Source organism: Salvelinus alpinus, chromosome 11 (assembly GCF_045679555.1).
Source record: "Salvelinus alpinus chromosome 11, SLU_Salpinus.1, whole genome shotgun sequence".
Classification (NCBI taxonomy): domain Eukaryota; kingdom Metazoa; phylum Chordata; class Actinopteri; order Salmoniformes; family Salmonidae; genus Salvelinus; species Salvelinus alpinus.
The window spans coordinates 38,667,467-38,689,435 of record NC_092096.1 but is presented as its reverse complement, the minus strand read 5'-3'; the positions used below and the strand labels follow the sequence as shown (position 1 = coordinate 38,689,435).

General features: G+C 42.2%; 1 protein-coding gene across 1 annotated transcript in view; it reads left to right on the top strand.

Annotated features, from left to right (window-relative positions):
- Window positions 1-6,532: 6,532 nt before the first annotated feature.
- Window positions 6,533-21,969, top strand: part of LOC139534113 (chemokine-like protein TAFA-5) — a 208,387-nt gene continuing 192,950 nt past the window's right edge. Inside the window, exon 1 of the mRNA XM_071332879.1 lies at window positions 6,533-7,258. Within this exon, the coding sequence (XP_071188980.1) occupies window positions 7,147-7,258 (112 nt within the window). The 5' untranslated portion in view covers window positions 6,533-7,146. The remainder of the gene's footprint in view (window positions 7,259-21,969) is intronic.

Genomic DNA, 21,969 nt, shown 5'->3' with positions numbered 1-21,969 from the left:
CTTGGTAGGACGTCATTATAAATAAGAATTTGTTCTTAATTGTCTTGCCTAGTTAAATATAGGTTAACTTCTTCTGTTTTCACTTTGGAAAAAATCGTGCCCAAATTAAACGGCCTCGTACTCTGTTCTAGATCATACAATATGCATATTATTATTACTATTGGATGGAAAACACTCTGAAGTTTCTAAAACTGTTTGAATTATATCTGTGAGTAAAACCGAACTCATTTGGCAGCAAACTTCCAGACTGGAAGTGAAAATTCTGAAAAAGGGGCTCTGTGTCAGGGCCTGCCTATTCAACTGGCTTATATTTATTGATCTGTATGCACTTCATACGCCTTCCACTAGATGTCAACAGGCAGTAGAAGGTTGAATGGGGTGTCTAGCTTGATGTGAGGCCGAATAAGAGCTTTTGGAGTGACAGGTCCGCTCTTTTGACAGTTTTCAACTGCGCGCCGGGGAACCTCACATTGTCTTCTGAAAAGCGTTCGGTATGCACGACGAATTGCTCCGGCTCTGATTTCATTAGATACATATGAGAAAAACATCATAAAGTAGGATTTTTCAACCGAGTTTGAACTGTTTATTCAACGTTTATTTGGACTTTTGGAATTTTTCGTTCCAGGCGCAACGATTTTTTGGACACGTGAGCTCCACATGGCTAGCCAAAGTTGCTAATTCGACAGAAGAAATGGACATTCTAAAACCAAACAACAATTTATTCTGGAACTAGGACTCCTTGCACAACATTCTGATGGAAGAACATCAAAAGTAAGAGAATATTTATGATGTTATTTCGTATTTTTGTGTAATATGTTGGCTCCAACATGGCGGAGAATAGGTGAGCGCTGTCTCACAATAATGCATGCTGTATGTTGTAGTAAAGTTATTTTTAAAAATCTAACACAGCGGTTGCATTAAGAACCAGTGTATCTTTCATTTGCTGTACAACATGTAATTTTTAGTAAAGTTTATGATGAGTTCTTTGGTTAGATTAGGTGACTGTCCAAAATATCTCCGGACATTTTGGTGCTTTGTTGCTACGTATTCACAATGTAAAACCACGATTTGCAGCTCTAAATATGCACATTGTCGAACAAAACATAAATGTATTGTATAACATGATGTTATAAGACTGTCATCTGATGAAGTTGTCCAAAGGTTAGTGATTAATTTTATCTCTATTGCTGGTTTTTGTGAAAGCTATGTTGGCTGTGAATAAATGGCTTTGTGTGTTTGGCTATTGTGGTGAGCTAATATAATTATATATTGTGTTTTCGCTGTAAAACACTTAAAAAATTGCAAATATTGGCTGGATTCACAAGATGTTTATCTTTCATTTGCTGTACACCATGTATTTTTCATAAATGTTTTATGATGAGTATTTATGTATTTCACGTTGCTCTCTATAATTATTCTGGCTGTTTTGGTGCTATTTGTGATGGTGGCTGCAATGTAAAACTACAATTTATACCTCAAATATGCACATTTTCGAACAAAACATAAATGTATTGTATAACATGATGTTATAAGACTGTCATCTGATGAAGTTGTTCAAGGTTAGTGATTAATTTTATCTCTATTTGTGGGTTTTGTGAAAGCTACCTATGCGGTGGAAACATGGTGAAAACATGGCGTTGTGTGTTTGGCTATTGTGGTGAGCTAATATAAATACATATTGTGTTTTCGCTGTAAAACATTTTAAAAATCGGAAATGATGGCTGGATTCACAAGATGTTTATCTTTCATTTGCTGTATTGGACTTGTGATTTCATGAAATTATATTATATGATATCCGTGTCCCGTTAGGCTAGGCTATGCTAGTCAGCTTTTTTGATGAGGAGGATCCCGGATCCGGGAGGGAGACTCGGATAGAAAATAGAATCAAATATATTTCCCAGCATGTTCTATTGCATGTACATTGATTGATTAATTCATCTTTTACTACTCAAATATAAATAACATACATTTTACTAAACAAATTCAATATATTATTTGGATTTATTGTTACTAAAATGGTTGTTCTAGTTCAGATGCCTTAGGTAGTCTCATATCTTAGTCTTCCCAGTCCTGGCAGTCAATCTGAATGCAGGTGAATAAAAATTCAAAATGTTGGCTATCCCCACTGGCTGGATTCCAATAGGAATTACACATCACTTTGCAAGTCAGCATAATGTGACTTGCAGGCCTAATGTGACCTGTAAACCATGCGTTTCAGGCCTCTATATTAGGGTAAAAACTATTAGGGTAAAAACTCAAAATATGTTCTTATGAAATACTGTATGTATTGCATCCCCTTAAAGAATGTAATTTTTATGATAAAATATTAGCTTACGATCTCACTTGGTGAAGGCAACAACCATGTCTCTGTCACTAAGAAATACAGTCATGGGTGGTAACTCTACAATTCACTCAAAGCCAAGGCAACCTGGGAAATATGGAAATAAGGGGCAGTGTGTTAATTTAACACTGAAAAGTTTGGACCCATATAGACACTGGAACATGAGTAAATGTAACACGCTCAGTGTTGATTTAACGCTGGATAATTTGTGTAGTGAGGTTAATCTTGGCCTACTAAATTATTTCCAGGTCACTGAGTTCCTTCCATTTAAACTCTGTGTAAGGACACAGTATCTGTAGTGACCTTTCTAATAGGGTAATTTAATGTCCCAAATTTTGCTCTCTGAGTGCAAATTATCACCGGGCGTATAATCGCACCATCAAAATGTCTCAAATGCCATTATATAATCACTGTTATTACATTCCCTCGAGGATCCATTGTCTGTATAGCTAGATTTGGTGCTCTTTTTCTGTACGTCATCATCCCTCTTGAAGATGATCACTGAGAGAACAGGATGTACAGAAGTACTTTGGTCATCAGAAGGACCTGACACATTTATCCCACATGTCTAGATTATCAGGCAATTGTTATGTAGACTGTGCAGTGCCATAAGGACTGCATTTTCATCTGAGCATGACACGTTTTTGAAGAAGTACCAGGCTAAAGTCATTACACTCCATTATTGGAGTAATGTATTCTCTCTCTCTCGCCAGTGTAAAATATCAGAGAGCACCCACAATATGAGCAGAGAGCCATCAGAGGCCACACACACACACACACGCACACACACACACACACACACACACACACACACACACACACACACACACACACACACACACACACACACACACACACACACACCCACACACACACACACACACACACACACACACACACACACACACACACACACACACACACACACACACACACACACACACACACACACACACACACACACAGCCCAGTTCCCCGGTCACCCTGGCTGGCACTCAGGTATTCATTGAAGATTCCAGCTTTGGAAGCATTGGAACATGTATAATAACACTGTTTAATTATGTTGTTGCTGTCTGTTCTGGCTGCTACTATTGTATATGATCCACAGGAGGATGTTCATATTCACATCTCAATTTGCACCCTATTCCTTATGTAGTGCACTCCTTTTGACCAGGGCCCATAGGGAATACTATAGGGAATACAGTACCATTTGAGATGCAGAGTAGGCCTATGTTACCCTGAATAAAGGGGGGAATTGAATAAAAAAAAAAAAAGACATTCAAGTCTACCCATGTATAACTATTGTGTTTTGAACTAGGACATTCAGCTAGAAACAACCCCCTTGATTTTCTCGAACATGATAATAAATGTGTTTGGAGGCTTATTTTGGGAGAGGCCCTCTGTAGCAAACTGTAATTACAGCACCAGAGACAAGCGGGTCTATCCTGCTGGATACAACGCTATACAAAAGTATTTATTCTGAAATGTCCAAGTGCAGTAGAGCAGTAGAGAACAAATTCTACCTGATTAATCTATTATGCATGGACGGATTGTATTTCTCATGGACCTCAGGATCCTTTAGAATCAAAGTGGATTAGTGAGAACCTGTTTGAACAATGTAGTGTGTTCCAGGGTGAAGTTTAGGTACAGAGCTAGGATCAGCTTCCCCAGCCCCAATCCTATCCTTAACCATTAGTGGGGAAAATGGTAAATTGACCCAAGGTCAGCGACTAGGTACAACTTCACCATACACCAATATTTCTGTAGCTGTAAAACTTCTCCTCTCTAATGGCCTGTTTCTGTTTCAACCATGGCTCACCACCTGCTGTTCAGTAGGTTTGTATTGTAAATCTCTCCCATCAGGAAGTGTCCTCAGTGGGCATGGGTAGCTCAGTGGGCGACATGCTGAGTTCAAAGCCACTTCACCATCCAGCTAGACCCAATAAAGAGGAAGTCATCACATCTAGCCAGATCAAAGGGATAGCAGAGAGTAGCAGAGAGAGAAGGTCAGGTCAGTCTGTGTCTGCATGCCCAATGGCACTCTTCTGCCTATATAGTACGCTAATTTTGACCAGGCTCTGGTCAAAAGTAGTGCACTCTGTAAGGAATACGGTTCCATTTGGGATGCACACTATCACAGACAGCTGCGCGAGGTAGCATCAGGAGAGGCTCCCTACTAAGTGGTGTATTACCAGAACAGAAGCACTACAGAAAGGGCGAGAATTGCATCCCAAATGACACCCTATTCCCTTCATAGTGCATCTAATATGGGCCATGGTCAAAGGAGTATACTATATAGGGAACAGCTATCCATTTGGGACGCATCCTGGGTCTGGGTTTCTTACAGAACAGATAAGCCTAGGACAGAACCCTGTCTCCGCACCATAGGAAATAACCCCAAAACTAATAACACAACTTCAGGAAGTAGTCTGTAAAATCTGAAGGTCGTGACCTGAGCATATTTGAGAGCAAAGTTAGTGTATTGGAATAGGGAGACATAGTGTTTTCAAACTCAAACACAAACTTTTAGGAAGAGAGTAGGCTTTACAAGAAGAGCTTTGGTCACACTTTCAGAATGACAAAATGCTAATTGAATGACGAATACCAGATTTTTGAATGAACTATGTAGGCCTAATTCTGTATGGACGATGCTTATGTGATCAACCTTCTCCCTGCCAATACTCCGAATAAATGTGCTGTGATTTAGCTATTACAGGGGAATGCCATCGGTCATGGGTTGCAGCTTAAGCTACTGATTCACAACAGGGTTGATCTTTTCTACCATATCCCTTTTTATTCATTCCTAGTCATTTCTACCCGTATCAACAGACTTTACATTTGGTGATTGGAAAAACCAGTGAGAAAAAAGTGAGGGATTGAAAAACATATGTAAGCCACACCTCGTGCCCTGTCTCCTGGCTGGAGTTAACGCAGCGAGCGCTGGGTGAGTGTGCCTTGTGCCAAGGTGCAGCCAGGCCCGCTGTACCTGACCCACTGCCAGTGTAGTGCGGGCACCGTGCCAACCGCTCTCTCTCCCTTCCCTCTCTCTCTCTCGCTCTGTCTCTCTCTGGCTCTCATTCCAACCATCTATTCATGCACTACTTTCCATTTAAAACAGGCTTAGAATTTAAAATGCTTAAGTCTTGATGTGAGAAGAGAGAGGGGGAAGGGGGAATTGATGTAGTGGAAAATAGTATTCCGACTCAGCTCTTGTCTGTTAGAATAACTAAGCATAACTCTGAGATCTGGGTCTTTCAGATCACTGAAGTATGTAAGAGAGTAAGGCTCACAGAAATATAATCATTTTTCTAATAGGATTGTATTTTTATGGCAAGGCAGTATGTGGGTCCAGTCCATAGCGTCATTGAATGGTTTGTAGGCCAAAATTCTAACCAAGAGATAGGCCTATAAACCATTCAAAGATGCTGTGGACCCACATACTGCCTTATCGTAGAAATGCAATGCCTACTATAAAAAACGATCATATTTAGAATTGAGGGTATTAATTAATTAGATGTAATGACTCAGGTCATTAATGCATGGTCATTAATGCATAGTGGCTCATACCCCAAAAACTCTTCTCTTCTATGCGATCATCACTGGTGCTGTCCAGTAGACGCGAGTCGTGGCGCTGTCCAGTAGACGCGAGTCGTGGCGCTGTCCAGTAGCAAAGGGATGCTTCGAGTTAGGGCAGGTTTAGAAACAGTCGCGATGGGATTCCTTTCCAATAAATGATGTTTACTATCAATCAACTAACGTCCTCTGACATTCTTAATATGTTTCTACACTATAGGACATAAACTATGTTCAGTACAGATACAAATAATGTTGTGTTTGTGTGTGTGTGATTTAGTTTATTTCCAGGAAATGCGCTGACAGATATAGCCAGTACTCTCGCCAAAAAATCAACACACACACACACGCCGCCTGTGAGTATCCCAGTATGTGAGTTTAGGGAGCGCTGCTTGCTGTATGTCCTGTACATACAGCAATAATCACATTATTAGATGTTTATGGGTACAAATGTCAGACGTATTTGTATTACTTTTTTATTCCTGTGATATAATTTACATTCTAGTCTCAAAATTATTTTGAGGGAATTTACGACGCATCCTGCGGTCACTCTCTCCTTCTCTCACTCTCTCTCTCGTTATTTCTCTCTCCCTCCTCCGTTTTATTCTACCGGTATAGAATAACGGTGCGCATGATGGTGATCTTGATCATCTGCTAGTTTGGGTTTAAGAACAGTCGATAGTGAGTCGAGATCTCCAAGTACTTTCTTTCTAGGGTAGATCCCATATACTATTCTTTATCAGATTTAAAAGGACATTGTTGATGAACTACATATTTTCAGTGTGTCTTTACCTGGGAGCCTAAACGATTCACACATCCTCTACCACAGTTGAATTAGAGGAGCTTTACGACGTTGCGGTACACATGATTGCGTCTTTCACCCCTGTATAGCATATTGGAGATCATACTGCGATTTCAGGATTAGCCTATTACTTCTACCAATATCACCAAGAAGTAGGTTATTTTTGGAATAAGGAACAGTAAACATTTAATTGCAGCACATGCGAATTCCCAAGCGTGCCAAGCCAGCTTTTTTCATCAACTATGAACCTCAAGAAGATGCTGCCTTTTTTACACACCGGCTGCATAGCCATATAACAGCTTTTGCAATGAGAGGTTCGTTCTCAACATGTTTTTTCCACGGATTACACGCGGAGAGAGGCGCTTCGTGAGAGGCAGACCTTGCTGGTGAAATTACTTTTGATTTTTGTGAGAGGATTTCGCTTTGTTCAATGGCTCCGGCTTTAAGGTTGACTAAACGTAAGGATGCCAGCCCCTGGCCAATGATGTCTTCAACTTTCTGGGCTGTAATACTGTTGACCAGTCTCCTAATCATCTACTGCGGTAATTCCTCTTTCTCTGACTCGTTTTCCCTGATCATATTGGTTCATATTTATAAAGTGCTGCGGCGTTAGACCATAGGGTGACCGTGGTGTCACTGTCTGCTGCTTTGACATGAAAATTATGCGACAGCAATATCGGAAATCACTTCAAGGGTTATTGGTTTTGTCCTTGCAGTTGAGCTAATATCGTTTCAAAAGTAGGCTATGGGATAACAGTTCTCATGCAAGAACGCGCCCACGCACGTATGCACAATTACACACAATTACACACAATTACACACACACACACACACACACACACACACACACACACACACACACACACACACACACACACACACACACACACACACACACACACACACACACACACACACACACACACACACACACACACAAACAAACACAACAAATAATTAGAGTAGCACACTCACTCTGTTGAATGCGTAAGTTGGCTGCTTACTTCATCATCGTGACCATCATCCTGTGGAATTAGATGTTAGAAGTCATGCTTCAGCCACTGTTTGTGCTATTGGATCATTGCTGTATTTCACCTGGTTGCAGTTGGATTGCACTGGACTGTGATCAACTCATTAGGGAGAAGCTTCATCATAATCAAATTTAAATGAAGAAAATACCAGTCAGGTCATGAATTAAAAAATCTAATTTCGTATTTATTTGATCTAATCTTTATTTAGCCCACCCAGGTTAGTCTCATGGCTGGCCCTGACTCATCTGTGTATTCTGACCATGAAAGGATAGCATGCCATTCCAGTATTATTCACCTCCAGGGAACCAATCACCCAGTCTGAGTCACTTGAGAGAGATCTCCAGCTGGCACTATGCGTTATGTGTGAAAACGTATGGGAAAGGAAGCGTTCGTTGTGCATTTACCACGCTAAGCCTATTACAAGCTAAGTTATTTTATTAGCACTTAAGCTAATGACTAATATAATCATTCCGTTGTCTAGGGGCACATTTACCACAAAAACAGATCCCTCTTTTTGCTAGAATTTCATTTAACATTTTTGTAATTTAGCATACGCTCTTATCCAGAGCGAGGTACAGTAGTCAGTGCATACATTTTCATACTGGGCCACCTTGGGAATTGACCCACAACCCTGGCATTGCGAGAGCCATGCTCTACCAACTGAGCCACATGGGACTAATTTCCTCTCCTCTGCCAGTGTCTTAGGTTCATTATAGGCTGCAGAAAAAGTCGAGGAGGGAATTGAATCTGCATTTCTGTTCTTCTCTTTTGTCTTGAGAATGAACGGCCTGTGTGTTTCGATCACATAGAGACTGTGGCTGTTTAATCAGTGTTTCTCTGGATGTTTCAGATCAGTGTGTGTGTGTGTGTGTGTGTGTGTGTGTGTGTGTGTGTGTGTGTGTGTGTGTGTGTGTGTGTGTGTGTGTGTGTGTGTGTGTGTGTGTGTGTGTGTGTGTGTGTGTGTGTGTGTGTGTGTGTGTGTGTGTGTGTGTGTGTGTGTGTGTGTGTGTGTGTGCAAGTGTGTGTGCAAGTGTGTGTGCAGCAACTCTTCCTCGGTGGAAACCTAATGTAGCAGGCGTAAAAGAAAAGCCTGAAACTAGATCCCCCCACATTCTGGTTTTGAAGAGAATAAAAAAAAGTGTAGAGGGAGGTTCTCTTCTGCAATGTTGGCTGTTTGCTCTAGTCAGCAGTCTACAGAGCCATCCTGATCCTCCCTACTGTTAAACATCCTTTTGTTTCTAACTTGATTCTACACTTGTTTCCTGTGTCCCTTTCCTTGACAATTTCTTCTTTGCCTCACTTTCTCCTCCCTGTCTCTTCCCTTTTGTCCTGACCTACATGTTTTTGTCCATTTCTTCCCTCCTGGCTCGTCTTTTCTATCATGGCCTGACTCCTTCCGCTGTCCCTGTCCTTGCCCATTTCTTGTCCAGTCCTGTCTCTCTTGCCCCAGGCTGTCTCTCCTTTCTACTTTCGCCTGTCTCTACTGCACTCTTCCCCCTATCCAAAATGGCTTCTGAAGCAGTGCCCTGACCTACTTGTGGTCTCTGACATGAATCTCAGAACCTGACTGGACTGGCTGGCCAACGGATGGCATGCTTCTCTTCTGTGAGTCACAGAGCAGAGACATAGCCAGAGCTGATCCATGTTTGTTATGCTGAGACAGAACTCTCCTCTTGGGCATGAGATGAAAGTATAGCCTGTGTGTGATTACAGCAGCTGGATGAGAGGGTCTGGACTAGGGCTGGGCGGTGTATTGTATTTTATCGGTATTGATGCACGGCCCGGTTTGGGTATTTACTACCTGTTTTGTCCATTTCTTCCATCCTGGCTTGTCTTTTCTACCATGGCCTGACTCCTTCCGCTGTCCCTTTCCTTGTCCTGGCTTGTCTGTCCTTGCCCATTTCCTGTCCAGTCCTGTCTCTCTTGTCCTAGGCTGTCTTTCCTTTCTACTTTCGCCTGTCTCTCCTGCACTCTTCCCCCTATCCAAAATAGCTTCTGAAGCAGTGCCTTGACCTACTTGTGGTCTCTGACATGAATCTCAGAACCTGACTGGACTGGCTGACCAACGGATGGCATGCTTCTCTTCTGTGAGTCACAGAGCAGAGGCATAGCCAGAGCTGATCCATGTTTATTATGCTGAGACATAACTCTCCTCTTGGGCATGAGATGAAAGTATAGCCTGTGTGTGATTACAGCAGCTGGATGAGAGGGTTTGGACTAGGGCTGGGCAGTGTACTGTATTCTACCAGTATTGATACACAGAGCGGTTTGGGTTTTAACTTTACGTTCTATAACGGTATTTCAGTGTTTGGTTTGTTAAATGTGATACGTCACTCCAGCGTGTGTAATGTAATTTTTAAAAATTGTTTACTCCGTTTGCTACTCAAGTCGTCTCTCTCCCTTTCCTCCTGCATGTCGCTTCCCCATGCACTTCCCATACCAAGCCCTGACCCGTCACTCAAGTTGTTGCTCAACCAGACAACCACGGAGTCACGAGTACTTGCCATGCCGTTCACTCTGTATGCATGGTCAGATGCAACAAGATTTTAAAACCGATGCTGATTTCCACTTTGGTTCTTAATAATATAAATCCACAAGCGTTCTATAATCACACTATTCGTTTGTGTATCTTACTGTCTGTAAACAGCTAGTTTTGTCTTTTCTTAGCAAGTTGTGGCTAAAATAAATTGTGTTAGCCGCTAATGCTAATCGCAAGTAAGCTGGCTAGCTAGCTTAATGTACAAACAGTCAAAGCAAACTTAGCTAGCTCATACAGCCTGATACCAGTGCTGGTGTAGGCAAAGATCATCATGTTGTTTGTGCAATGGTATCTTCTAAATCAGAGAGGAATAGGCAAAGCATAAATATGTTAGCTTGCACTAGCAAGCAAAACACTAGCAAGCAAAACATGTAATCTAACATCTAATTAGGGTCCCTTTGGAAACACTGACCAACACTTTGGTTCCTACCCTTTCACAATAATTCTTCCCTGGCTTTTTCATTCATTGTCATGTCAAATAACAATGTATTCAAAGTGCTGCCCCCCTGTGTATACAAAACATTAGGGTGACCTGCTATTTCCATGACATATAATGACCAGGAGAATCCAGGTGAAAGCAATGATCCCTTATTGATGTAACCTATTAAATCCACTTCAATCAATGTAGATGAAAGTGAGGAGAGGTTAAATAAGGATGTTTAAGCCTGGAGACAATTGAGACATGGATTGTTTATGTGTGCCATTCAGAGGGTGAATGGGCAAGACACAATATTTACGTGCCTTTGAATGGGGTATGGTAGTAGGTGCCAGGCGCACCGGTTTGAGAGTGTCAAGAACTGCAACGCTGCTGGGTTTTTAACACTCAACAGTTTGGTGCACCACCCAAAGGACATCTGCTTCAGCTTTGGGAAGCATTGGAGTTAACATGTGCCAGCATCCTGTGGAACGCTTTCGACACCTTGTAGAGTCCATGCCCTGACGAATTGAGGCTGTGGAAATGATAACAAATGAGTGCAGGAAATGCCGAAATGTATGAAAATGCTGATTTTCTGTTGTTGTTGGAGTTGGATTGAACAGTATAAAAAACTCAGAATGGAGGAAGCCCCATTGAAATCACTTTTAATTTCTGTTGCCACCCTAGGGTCATGAACTACTCATGAAGCATATTTAGAACTTTTGTTATTAAAAAAAACATCAAATACCGTCAAATACCGTCACACCGTCAAAAATTGTACAAATATAATGATATGATATCTTGGCCATATCTCATTATAAAACCGCAGATAATCTATGTCAGGCAATGGCAGAGTTAAAATAAGGACAATCTAGCCCTACATAGCTTGGAAAATAACCGGCAAAATGTTTTAAGGGGGTACTTGTTTCTGAAAATCCTGCTACTGAAGTCAAATCTATAATCCGTAACTCCTTGTATATTCCCAATTGTATAATGTGTGGATATCTGTATAGAAACCATCTGAGGCAAACATTTTTTCCAAACTGGCACCTATAACTCGGCTGTGGTAGACAGTGGTAGGCTACATGGAAGTGTCTCTTGCGCGCCCTCTACCACAGCAGAGTTATAGGTGCCGGTTTGGAGAAAAGTTTCTATACAGATATCCACACATTATACATTCCGTATGGAAGGACAAGAAGTTACATATTATAGATATGCTTTCAGTAAGAGGATTCTTGGAAACAAATGCCCCCTAAAACAATTAGCCAATTATTTTCCAGGCTCCTCATTGTAGCCATCTAGCACGCCCATGCACGGTGCCCTATATAGGGCTAAAGAGAATCTAGTCTATGTTTTAATTAGCATATATTGCAGAGCAATGTCATCTGACTTTGTGTACTATTGACCATAAATACATGTTCCGAGTGACACCTATTTGCTTACGAGTGTGACCGTAAGTGCCTGAGAGTAGAGAAATGGGAGGTCTGTGATTATGGCTGTGACTCATATGGTAAATGTCTCTCAAAATTAGCATCTCACTGTGAGATCTGCACAGACACAGCTGAAAGCGCGCGAGAGAGAGAGAGAGAGAGAGAGAGAGAGAGAGAGAGAGAGAGAGAGAGAGAGAGAGAGAGAGAGAGAGAGAGAGAGAGAGAGAGAGAGAGAGAGAGAGCAGGGGAGAGGGAGAGCAGGGGAGAGAGAGAGAGATAGAGCAGGGGAGAGAGAGAGAGAGAGAGAGCAGGGGAGAGAGAGAGAGAGAGCAGGGGAGAGAGAGAGAGAGCAGGGGAGAGAGAGAGAGAGCAGGGGAGAGAGAGAGAGAGCAGGGGAGAGAGAGAGAGAGAGAGAGCAGGAGAGAGAGTGTGTGAGTTAGAGAGACGCACAAGGCTGCACACTAGAGATGACACTTCAGCCTAATTCACCAACAGCATGTCAAAGACTGGTGTTAGTTTATTCCCATGGATATCCTGATTAAGTTTAAAATATGTCCTTAGCCACTGATGGTATTTATTGTTATTAAGTGAATTACACACAAATATGTTTAGTTATAGAGACAGTTTTATGCAGTGCACTGTAGCTCCCTCTTCTGGATGTGCCTCGAGATGCGTTTGTTTTCCAGTGAAATTATTATTACTCATTCATTGGCTCTGCTTGTTAGCTTTGAAGTGTTCACGATGAGGCCACAGAGACAAAAGTCAAAATGCCAATAACGTTAGCACAGTGCTAGTTAGAACCATAGGAATGTGTCTGACTGGGCTCCTCTGTTGGGTTACTACATGAATATCAGTCAGATGGTTGTGAATGTGCAAAGTAGAACAAACGCTGGGCCATTAACAAGCTGTACTGGGAGGTTAGGTCGGGATGTTGATGCTGCTGGATCATTATCACTGCATGTAGTTGAATGGGAAAAGTGTGTTAGTGTGTGTGTGTTTGTGTGCACTGTTTTCAGTGTGTTGTGTGGGAGTCAGTCTATAAGTAGCTCAGGAGCATATTGTTTCTCAGGGTGCTTACGTTGATCGTGAGAGAGAGTAGAGAGGGAGAAGTTCGGTGAAGGAAAGACTGTACACTTTGTCCCTTCTCCCCTGCTGTACCTCCCACCCTCAGTGTCAAATCCAGCAGTAGCAGATGAATCATGCCTGGTCCTGATGTAACACCTGCTGCCAGGGATAGAACGAGAGCACCACCAACCCCTATAACACACCACTGTGAGTCACTACCGCCCCACACATCTTCAGTAGTCATTACAACCCACCACACATCCCCATTCACTTTAGACACTCACTGACTCACACCCACATCCTCAGCATACACATCCCTCACTCCAATCCTCAGCATACACGTCACTGCATACCCGGCTCACTCCAACACCAGCACACACCCACAGATATCCCACTGTCTTAGATTAAGCATCGTCTAATGCTCTCTGTTCTGTTCGTTTATGTACATGTCTCAGTCTGCTCTACCTGAATCAACAACACTGTACTGGCCCTCCGACGCTGCATGGGGAACACAGCCTTCTGTAGCCTGCTGTAGCCTCAGTACTGTAAACTCAGCCCTCAGGGCGTTCATGGGGAAAACCCAGTATAATATCATCTGGTAACCCAAGCCCCTGATACCTAGCCTGAGGATCTTCCCTGAGATGTCAATGTGTTTGAAATCTCTGCAGCAAGATGAAAAGGAACTGCCCTCAAAATCCAAGCAGTACTAGTAGGTAAACAAGCCTGCATTTGAACATCTTACTCTATTTCCGGCATTGCCTGAAGGGCCTTTTTCTGGGTAAAGAAATTGAGCCACTGTCCACATGTACATCTGTAACTATCAAACTTGTTGAAGTTTTCACCAAGAGAAAGGAGAAAGATAGAAAGACCGTAATGGATCTCTGTGTCAAAAATTGAGCTACTTAAAAAAATATTGTATGACCATGGGTGTCATATATGATGTGGAGAAAGTTCCTCAGCTCTATGGTGTTAATGTATGTATCACAGATGGGCCAGATACATTTTGGCAGAAGATTGTCACGATCGTGTGGAAGAGATTCGGACCAAAACGCAGCATGAGGAAAATAAGCCATCTTCTTTTAATAAATGAACGAAGATGAACATGAAACGAAAACACTATACAAACAAACAAAAAACAACAAATGATCGTGAAGCTAAATAACGCAAGTGCACAGACAAGCAACAAACGTTAAACAAGACAACTACCCACAAAAGCCTACTGCCTATGGCTACCTTAAATATGGCTCCCAATCAGAGACAAATGAATGACAGCTGTCTCTGATTGAGACCCAATCTAGGCAGCCATAGACATAACTAGACAACCTCACAATTATCTATCCCATACACAATACAACACCCATAGACTAATCAAAACACACACAACATACAATGCCCACCCCAACTCACGCCCTGACCAACTAAACATAATCAAAATAACATAAAAATAGGTCAGGAACGTGAAATAACCCCCCCCTCAAGGTGCGTACTCCGAACGCACCACCAAAAGTCTAGGGGAGGGTCTGGGTGGGCATCTGTCCACGGTGGTGGCTCAGGCTGAGGGCGAGGTCCCCACCCCACCATAATCAATCCCCGCTTCTTTATCCCCCTCACAATGCCCACCCTCCAAATAACCCCACCTAAATTAAGGGGCATCATCAGGATAAGGAGCAGCACCGGAATGAGGGGCAACACCGGAATGAGGGGCAACACCAGAATGAGGGGCAACACCAGAATGAGGGGCAACACCAGAATGACTGGCGGATCCTGGCTGGCTGGCTCTGGACGCTCTTGGCTGGTTGACGGCTCTGGACGGTCATGGCTGGCTGACGGCTCTGGACGGTCATGGCTCGCTGACGGCTCTGGACGGTCATGGCTCGCTGACGGCTCTGGACGGTCATGGCTCGCTGACGGCTCTGGACGGTCATGGCTCGCTGACGGCTCTGGACGGTCATGGCTCGCTGACGGCTCTGGACGGTCATGGCTCGCTGACGGCTCTGGACGGTCATGGCTCGCTGACGGCTCTGGACGGTCATGGCTGGCTGAAGGCTCTGGCTGATCCGGTCTGGCGGAAGGCTCTGGCTGATCCGGTCTGGCGGAAGGCTCTGGCTGATCCGGTCTGGCGGAAGGCTCTGGCAAGATGAGGATTTTGTGACTCAAAATATTGATAAGTGATGAAATCCTTGTTGGTATAATGCGTGAGCAGCCATTAGAGCAGCGTGGTAACAGAGTAACGCTTCTCACTGACGTCAGAGTGATCTGGTGCTGATACTGATCACATCCATTTACTGATGATCACTTTGGTGATTCGCCTTTGCTATTGATTAGTCTCGTGATATTGGTGGATGTGGCTCAAATACTGTACATTTGAAATTGATTGATATTTTCTATTGCCTGTCTTACCAGAGTATCACTGATGGAATCCAACTCTGATCAAATTCCTTAACGATGATCTTTAACGAACTATCCCTTTTTATGATCCTTAAAAAAAAATTCATGAACATGATCAGATATGTCTTTGGTATCGCTGGATCTAGTTCAAACATATCGGAATAGTGATCGTTTCTAATTGCCGGTCTTCTAGAGAAGTGATGATGCAGTTACGTCGGTCCGAGATAAAGTCAAATCAAAAGTCATTCAAGAGAGACAATCTGCTATTCCAATACCTCATACCTGGTAACACCTAGGAAAAATAAAGTCACACTATTCAACTACGAGCCCAGTGTCCCATCTTCTACATATCACCATCTTATTTATTGGCTCCATCTGTTCCAAACAATTCATTTTGGGAACACCCAGGAGAATAGCTTAATGAAATAAACCACCAGGACAATCCATCTCTGTCACCACGGTTGTTTATGTTTACAGAGACACACACAAACCACAAACAAACAACAAACAAAACATAACAAATGGGAGGGGTTGAGGGTAGCTGAAGGATAAAAAAAGATAACTAGTGTAAAATGTACCTTGTCTGTAAAATGTATGTAGTATGTATAAGCTGGAAGTACACTACTGATATTGATCAGAAATACAGTGTAGACATTGTTAATGGTGACTATTGTAGCTGGAAACGGCTGATTTTTTATGGAATATCTACATAGATGTACAGAGGCCCATTATCAGCAACCATAACTCCTGTGTTCAAATGGCACGTTGTGTTAGCTAATCCAAGTTTATCATTTTAAAAGGCTAATTGATCACTAGAAAACCCTTTTGCAATTATGTCAGCACAGCTGAAAACTGTTGTCCTGATTAAAGAAGCAATTACAACTGGCCTTCTTTAGACTAGTTGAGTATCTGGAGCATCAGCATTTGTGGGTTCAATTACAGGCTCAAAATGACCAGAAACAAATAACTTTCTTCTGCAAGTCGTTGTCAGTCTAGGCCGGCATCCCGGAGTCGCCTTTTCACTGTTGATGTTGAGACTGGTGTTTTGCGGGTACTATTTAATGAAGCTGCCAGTTGAGGACTTGTGAGGTGTCTGTTTCTCAATCTAGACACTCTAATGTACTTCTTGCTCAGTTGTGCACCGGGGCCTCCCACTCCTCTTTCTATTCTGGTTAGAGACAGTTTGCGTTGTTCTGTGAAGGGAGTAGTCCACAGCGTTGTACGAGATCTTCAGTTTCTTGGCAATTTCTCGAATAGCCAAAAGGATTTTTCTAATGATCAATTATCCTTTTAAAATTATAAACTTGGATTAGCTAACACAACGTGCCATTGGAACACAGGAGTGATGGTTGCTGTTAATGGGCCTCTGTACGCCTATGTAGATATTCCATTACAAATGTTGTAGTCATTTACAACATTAACAATGTCTACACTGTCCTTCTGATCCATTTGATGTTATTTTAATGGACAATTTTTTTGTGCTTTTCTTTCAAAAACAAGGACATTTCTAAGTGACCCCAAACTTTTTAATGGTAATGTATAAGCCTAAGTATTGTTGTCCATAAATTTTATCCAAATACAGGAGGGGTGGTAGGCTTCGGGGAAAATAATCAAATAAAAAATATATATAAGAAAAATATACATATGGAGGATTGGAAATTAGGCAGACAATTGCATTGTGTTTTTTGAGAAAATCAAATCTGTTGCACTATAAACTACCAGCTTGTCTTGTTAAAGAGATGGATATTGTGGATGTTTGTAGCTCTGTTTTCACAACTCAATCAGCAGTGAAACTGCAACTTCTGAAAACTGTACTCTTTTTTACTGCCTGCATAGGGTCACCACAAGAGAGGTTTGTTGACTTGAAGACATGTTAACAGATCCTTGGAGTCTATAAGGGGGTTATAGTTGTGATAGCAGTTCACATTAAGTTGGTTTCACAGGGTAGAGTGCTGGTTTCTTGTGTTGTGGTCTACCCTAACTAACATGTCAGCTTGGGTTATGTATGACTACAATGGTTAAATGTCACTATTTTTGACATATTCTACTGAGACCATGTTGTCTCTCGAAAGCCTCTCTCTCTCATTGTGAAAGCTGATGTAATTGACACCCAAACAGAAAAATAGACCATAATATCAAACACATGTAGGCTAGTTTATTTACTTTCTCATAAATGTCATTGATAATTAATAAAATAAAATCACATTTGCTTCGTAAGTAAGCATTTCACTGTTAGTCTACACATGTTGTTTACGAAGCGTGTGATGAATAAAGTAAACGAACTAGCCTACATGTGTTTGCATTTAGCTCTGGCATCAGTGAGTCTCTCATCAATTATAGAGATGATTTCTGGTTAAATCCTGCATGTCACTCATATCGTGAGTTGATATGAATGTATTATATATTTGATAGGCATTAAAACGGCATGCATAATGCATGGGCATTGACATTTCACACTGATGAGTTGAATGCCTTTACTGTACCTTAGAAGTTGATAGTTGATCGGTATATTGAGTGATGATTGATTTACAAAATACACACAAACAAATACACCGGGGGTCCTGTCTGGACACTTGGAGAGAGAAAAAGAGAAAGTCAGGTTGATTTGCTAAGGGAGAGTAGAGCCCTTCACAGAGGATGGTTAGAGCTACTTATCTTTATTGTTGAAAAAGCAATTGCTTGGAAGAAAATTCCACAATGGCGTTTTGAATTCCTGGAGGGTCCTAGCCCCGTCACAGACAGGCAGCTCACAGACCCATGACAACAAACGCCTGGAGCAGAGAGGAGATGCCAGCAAAGTGGCGAGAGAGCGAGAGAGAGAGAGAGAGAGAGAGAGAGGGGTGGAGAGAGTGAGCTTACAGCCAGTGAAAGAAAGAAAAGAAAACACATTAGACAATGAAACAAAAGCAGATGGATGAAAATGCTCAGTCCACCGACCCACAGATCCACAGTCTGTCTTGGGAATAAAGTGTGAGGTAATACAATGAAGAAGTCAGCTGGAGACGGAGACTAGCGGGGTGGAGACTTCAAGAAGAAGAAACAAATATCACATTAGACGAGGCAGGCCCATTCATCTCTGTGCCTGAGAGGTAGTTAATCTGCAGAATAAGGAACCGTGTCCGGTTGGTGAATGTTGCCGGGGCACCTAATGGAGTTGAAGTCAACTCTATTCAATCAATTGCCGCTGTCCCGCCATGGAGCCCCACACACGCTGAACAAGATAACAAACATATACTATGAAGTTTTAGTAAATGCAAAGTTATGACTGTCAGGGCTAATGTTAGGATCCTTGATCTGAAGGTATTATAACAGGTTGTGGCCCTGCGACATGTTTAAGTAGTTGAAACACAAGAGCTATAAATCCAGTGCACTACAGTACATGGTAAATTACATCGACATACCATCTTCCATCTTCCATCGACATGAATCTATATGGTAGACGGACAGCAGCACTTTACCCAGAGTCAGATATGAGCATGTGTTGAAATGTATGGCTCATTCTCAGGTCTGTGTAAATAGCAATAGTCTGTCTTCTCAGACTATTCTTATGGCAGTATGCCATAAGGTGCATTACCTGGATCCTTGTCTCAATGGATTGTTTTATAACAGAGGTTTTTCATAGGCCATTTCTGGATTGGAATCATTGTACTATATTGTATTTCTTTCTAGTTAGCAATGTATGTGATTGATTTGCAAATCTCAGCATGCTGCCATTTGTGTTGTGTCTTACTGTTTGTTCCGAAAATGTCATTTCAGAATGCAGAGTCGAGTATTGTAAGAAATGGCATTCCGCACACATTCTGGATCACTTGATGTCGTATTATGTAATATTATTATGTGGAAATAAAGGAAAAGAAATGGGGGATACCTAGTCAGTAGGCCAACTGAAATGCGTCTTCCGCATTTAACCCAACCACCCTGAATCAGAGAGGTGCGGGGGGCTGCCTTGATCGACATCAACGGCACCCGGGGAACAGTGGGTTAACTGCCTTGCTCAGGGGCAGAACAATATATTTTTACCTTGTTAGCTCAGGGATTTGATCCAGCAACCTTCCTGTTACTGGGCCAACGCTCTAACCACTAGGCTATCTGCCGCCCCAGAACGCAAGTAGAAAGAGAGAAGAGATAAGACACCCCTATAAGACACTCTGTAAGAGAGAAGCAGGAAATGAAGCCTGAAGGTATCCTTTCAGCTGTAGCAATGTAATTCCAGCTGATACTTTTCTACATGTGAAACATGGCTTGGTTAAGCCTGCCTGGCAGCTTCTGGATGGGGGAATATCTCTCTCTCTCTCTCTCGCTTTCTCTGCCTCTCTCTCTCACTCACTCCCTCTCCCCCCCCCCCCCCCTCTCCCTCCTCTCTCATAACTAACTCGTCCTAACCCGTAGAGCGTATGATAAAGTGTTTAATTGTAACAGTGACACTGGCATGGCATGTGAGTTATATACAGTAAGTGGGGCACCTCGGGGTTAGAATATGGAATACCCATTACAGTGGAACAACAGAGATCTCGTAATCATGGTTGTGTCCCAAATGGAACCCTATTCTTTATATAGCACATTACTTTAACCAGCACATTATGGGTCCTGGTCAGAAGTAGTGCACTAATTATGTTTCCAGAGATGTAGGAACTCTGTCACATAAAATGGGACATTGCAGTAAAAAATTTACATTCATATTATAATTTTTTTCCTGCAGTGCTGTATAGGATAGTGTTTAGTTGGAAAATCAGTTATTCCTACCATACAGAAAATGACAGAATATTGATCATATTTAGCATAGAAAAACATGTAATCTCTTTAATAAACCAAAATATGGTTGTGCGGTATTGTATTTTGGTGAAATTCATTAATATAATATTCTGCCAGATTTATTAGACCCTCAAGTGAATCTCGGTAACGGGTGTTAGCTAACACCCTTCCACTATCCAGTGACAAACCGATCCCACAGATTCACACAAATGTAATTTCTTAATTTGTCAATGTCTAGAGACAGACAGCATTTAGTCCCTGCACAGATCTTCCAGTGTGGAGAAACTCTTTATTTCACAATTACTTTCTTTTTCCCTCCGGGTCTCCAATATTATTTAATCGCACCCATAATCATTCAATAACATTCTTTAATCATTACATATGTTTTCCTTTTAGCCTGTGGAGGACATTCCGAGGGACATTACAAATCAAAGACAACAGAATAACCCCAGTTTCTAGAACTCCCTAAGAAACACATGTATTATTCATACGAATGACATCATTTAAAGGCATGACAGAGAGAGAGAGAGGGAGAGGGAAAGCAACAAATAATGAGTCCTAGCTGCTCCCTGTACTGTATTAGAGAGATAAAGAAACCAGGGAAATGTATATAATCTCTGGATTTCATAACACACTGTATCATGTCTTTGGTTGCTTTCTATGCATTCCAAACGGGACCCTTTTCAGTGCATACCATTTATAGTGCACTATTTCTGACCTGAGCCCTATGGTTCAAAAGTAGTGGGTATACAGGGTATACGGTGCCATTTGGGACACAGACTTAGCAATTTCCATAATGAGGTCACATAGAATCACTCCACCATTGCTCTTCGGAAGAGACAAAAATAATATAATCCACTGCAAATGTCACAAATGAAAAAGGTTTGACGTTGCATTGCAACCTTGACACTGTGATATTGGATATTGAGTGGATTCCATAGTCTCATTTCGAAAGCCACACCTTGACCTCTGATATGGTTGGCGCCGACCGAGATGGCCGCCTCGCTTCGCGTTCCTTGGAAAATATGCAGTATTTTGTTTTTTTATGTGTTATTTCTTACATCGGTACCCCAGGTAATCTTAGGTTTCATTACATACAGTCGGGAGGAACTACTGAATATACGATTAACGTCAACTCACCATCGTTATAACCAGGAATATGACTTTCCCGAAACGGATCCAGTGTTTTGCCTTCCACCCAATACAATGGATCTGATCCCAGCCGGGGACCCTATGCGACGCCGTAAAAGGGGCAAACGTAGCGGTCTCTTGGTCAGGCTTCGGAGACGGGCACATCGCGCTCCACTCCCTAGCATACTACTCGCCAATGTCCAGTCTCTTGACAATAAGGTTGATGAAATCCGAGCACGGGTAACATTCCAGAGAGACATCAGGGATTGCAACGTGCTCTGCTTCACGGAAACATGGCTAACTCAAGAGACGCTAACGGAGTCGGTGCAGCCAGCTGGTTTCTTCACGCATCGCGCCGACAGAAACATACATCTTTCTGGTAAGAAGAGGGGCGGGGGGGTATGCCTTATGATTAACGAGACGTGGTGTGATCATCATAACAACACACAGGCACTCAAGTCATTCTGTTCACCTGATCTAGAACTCCTCACAATCAAATGTC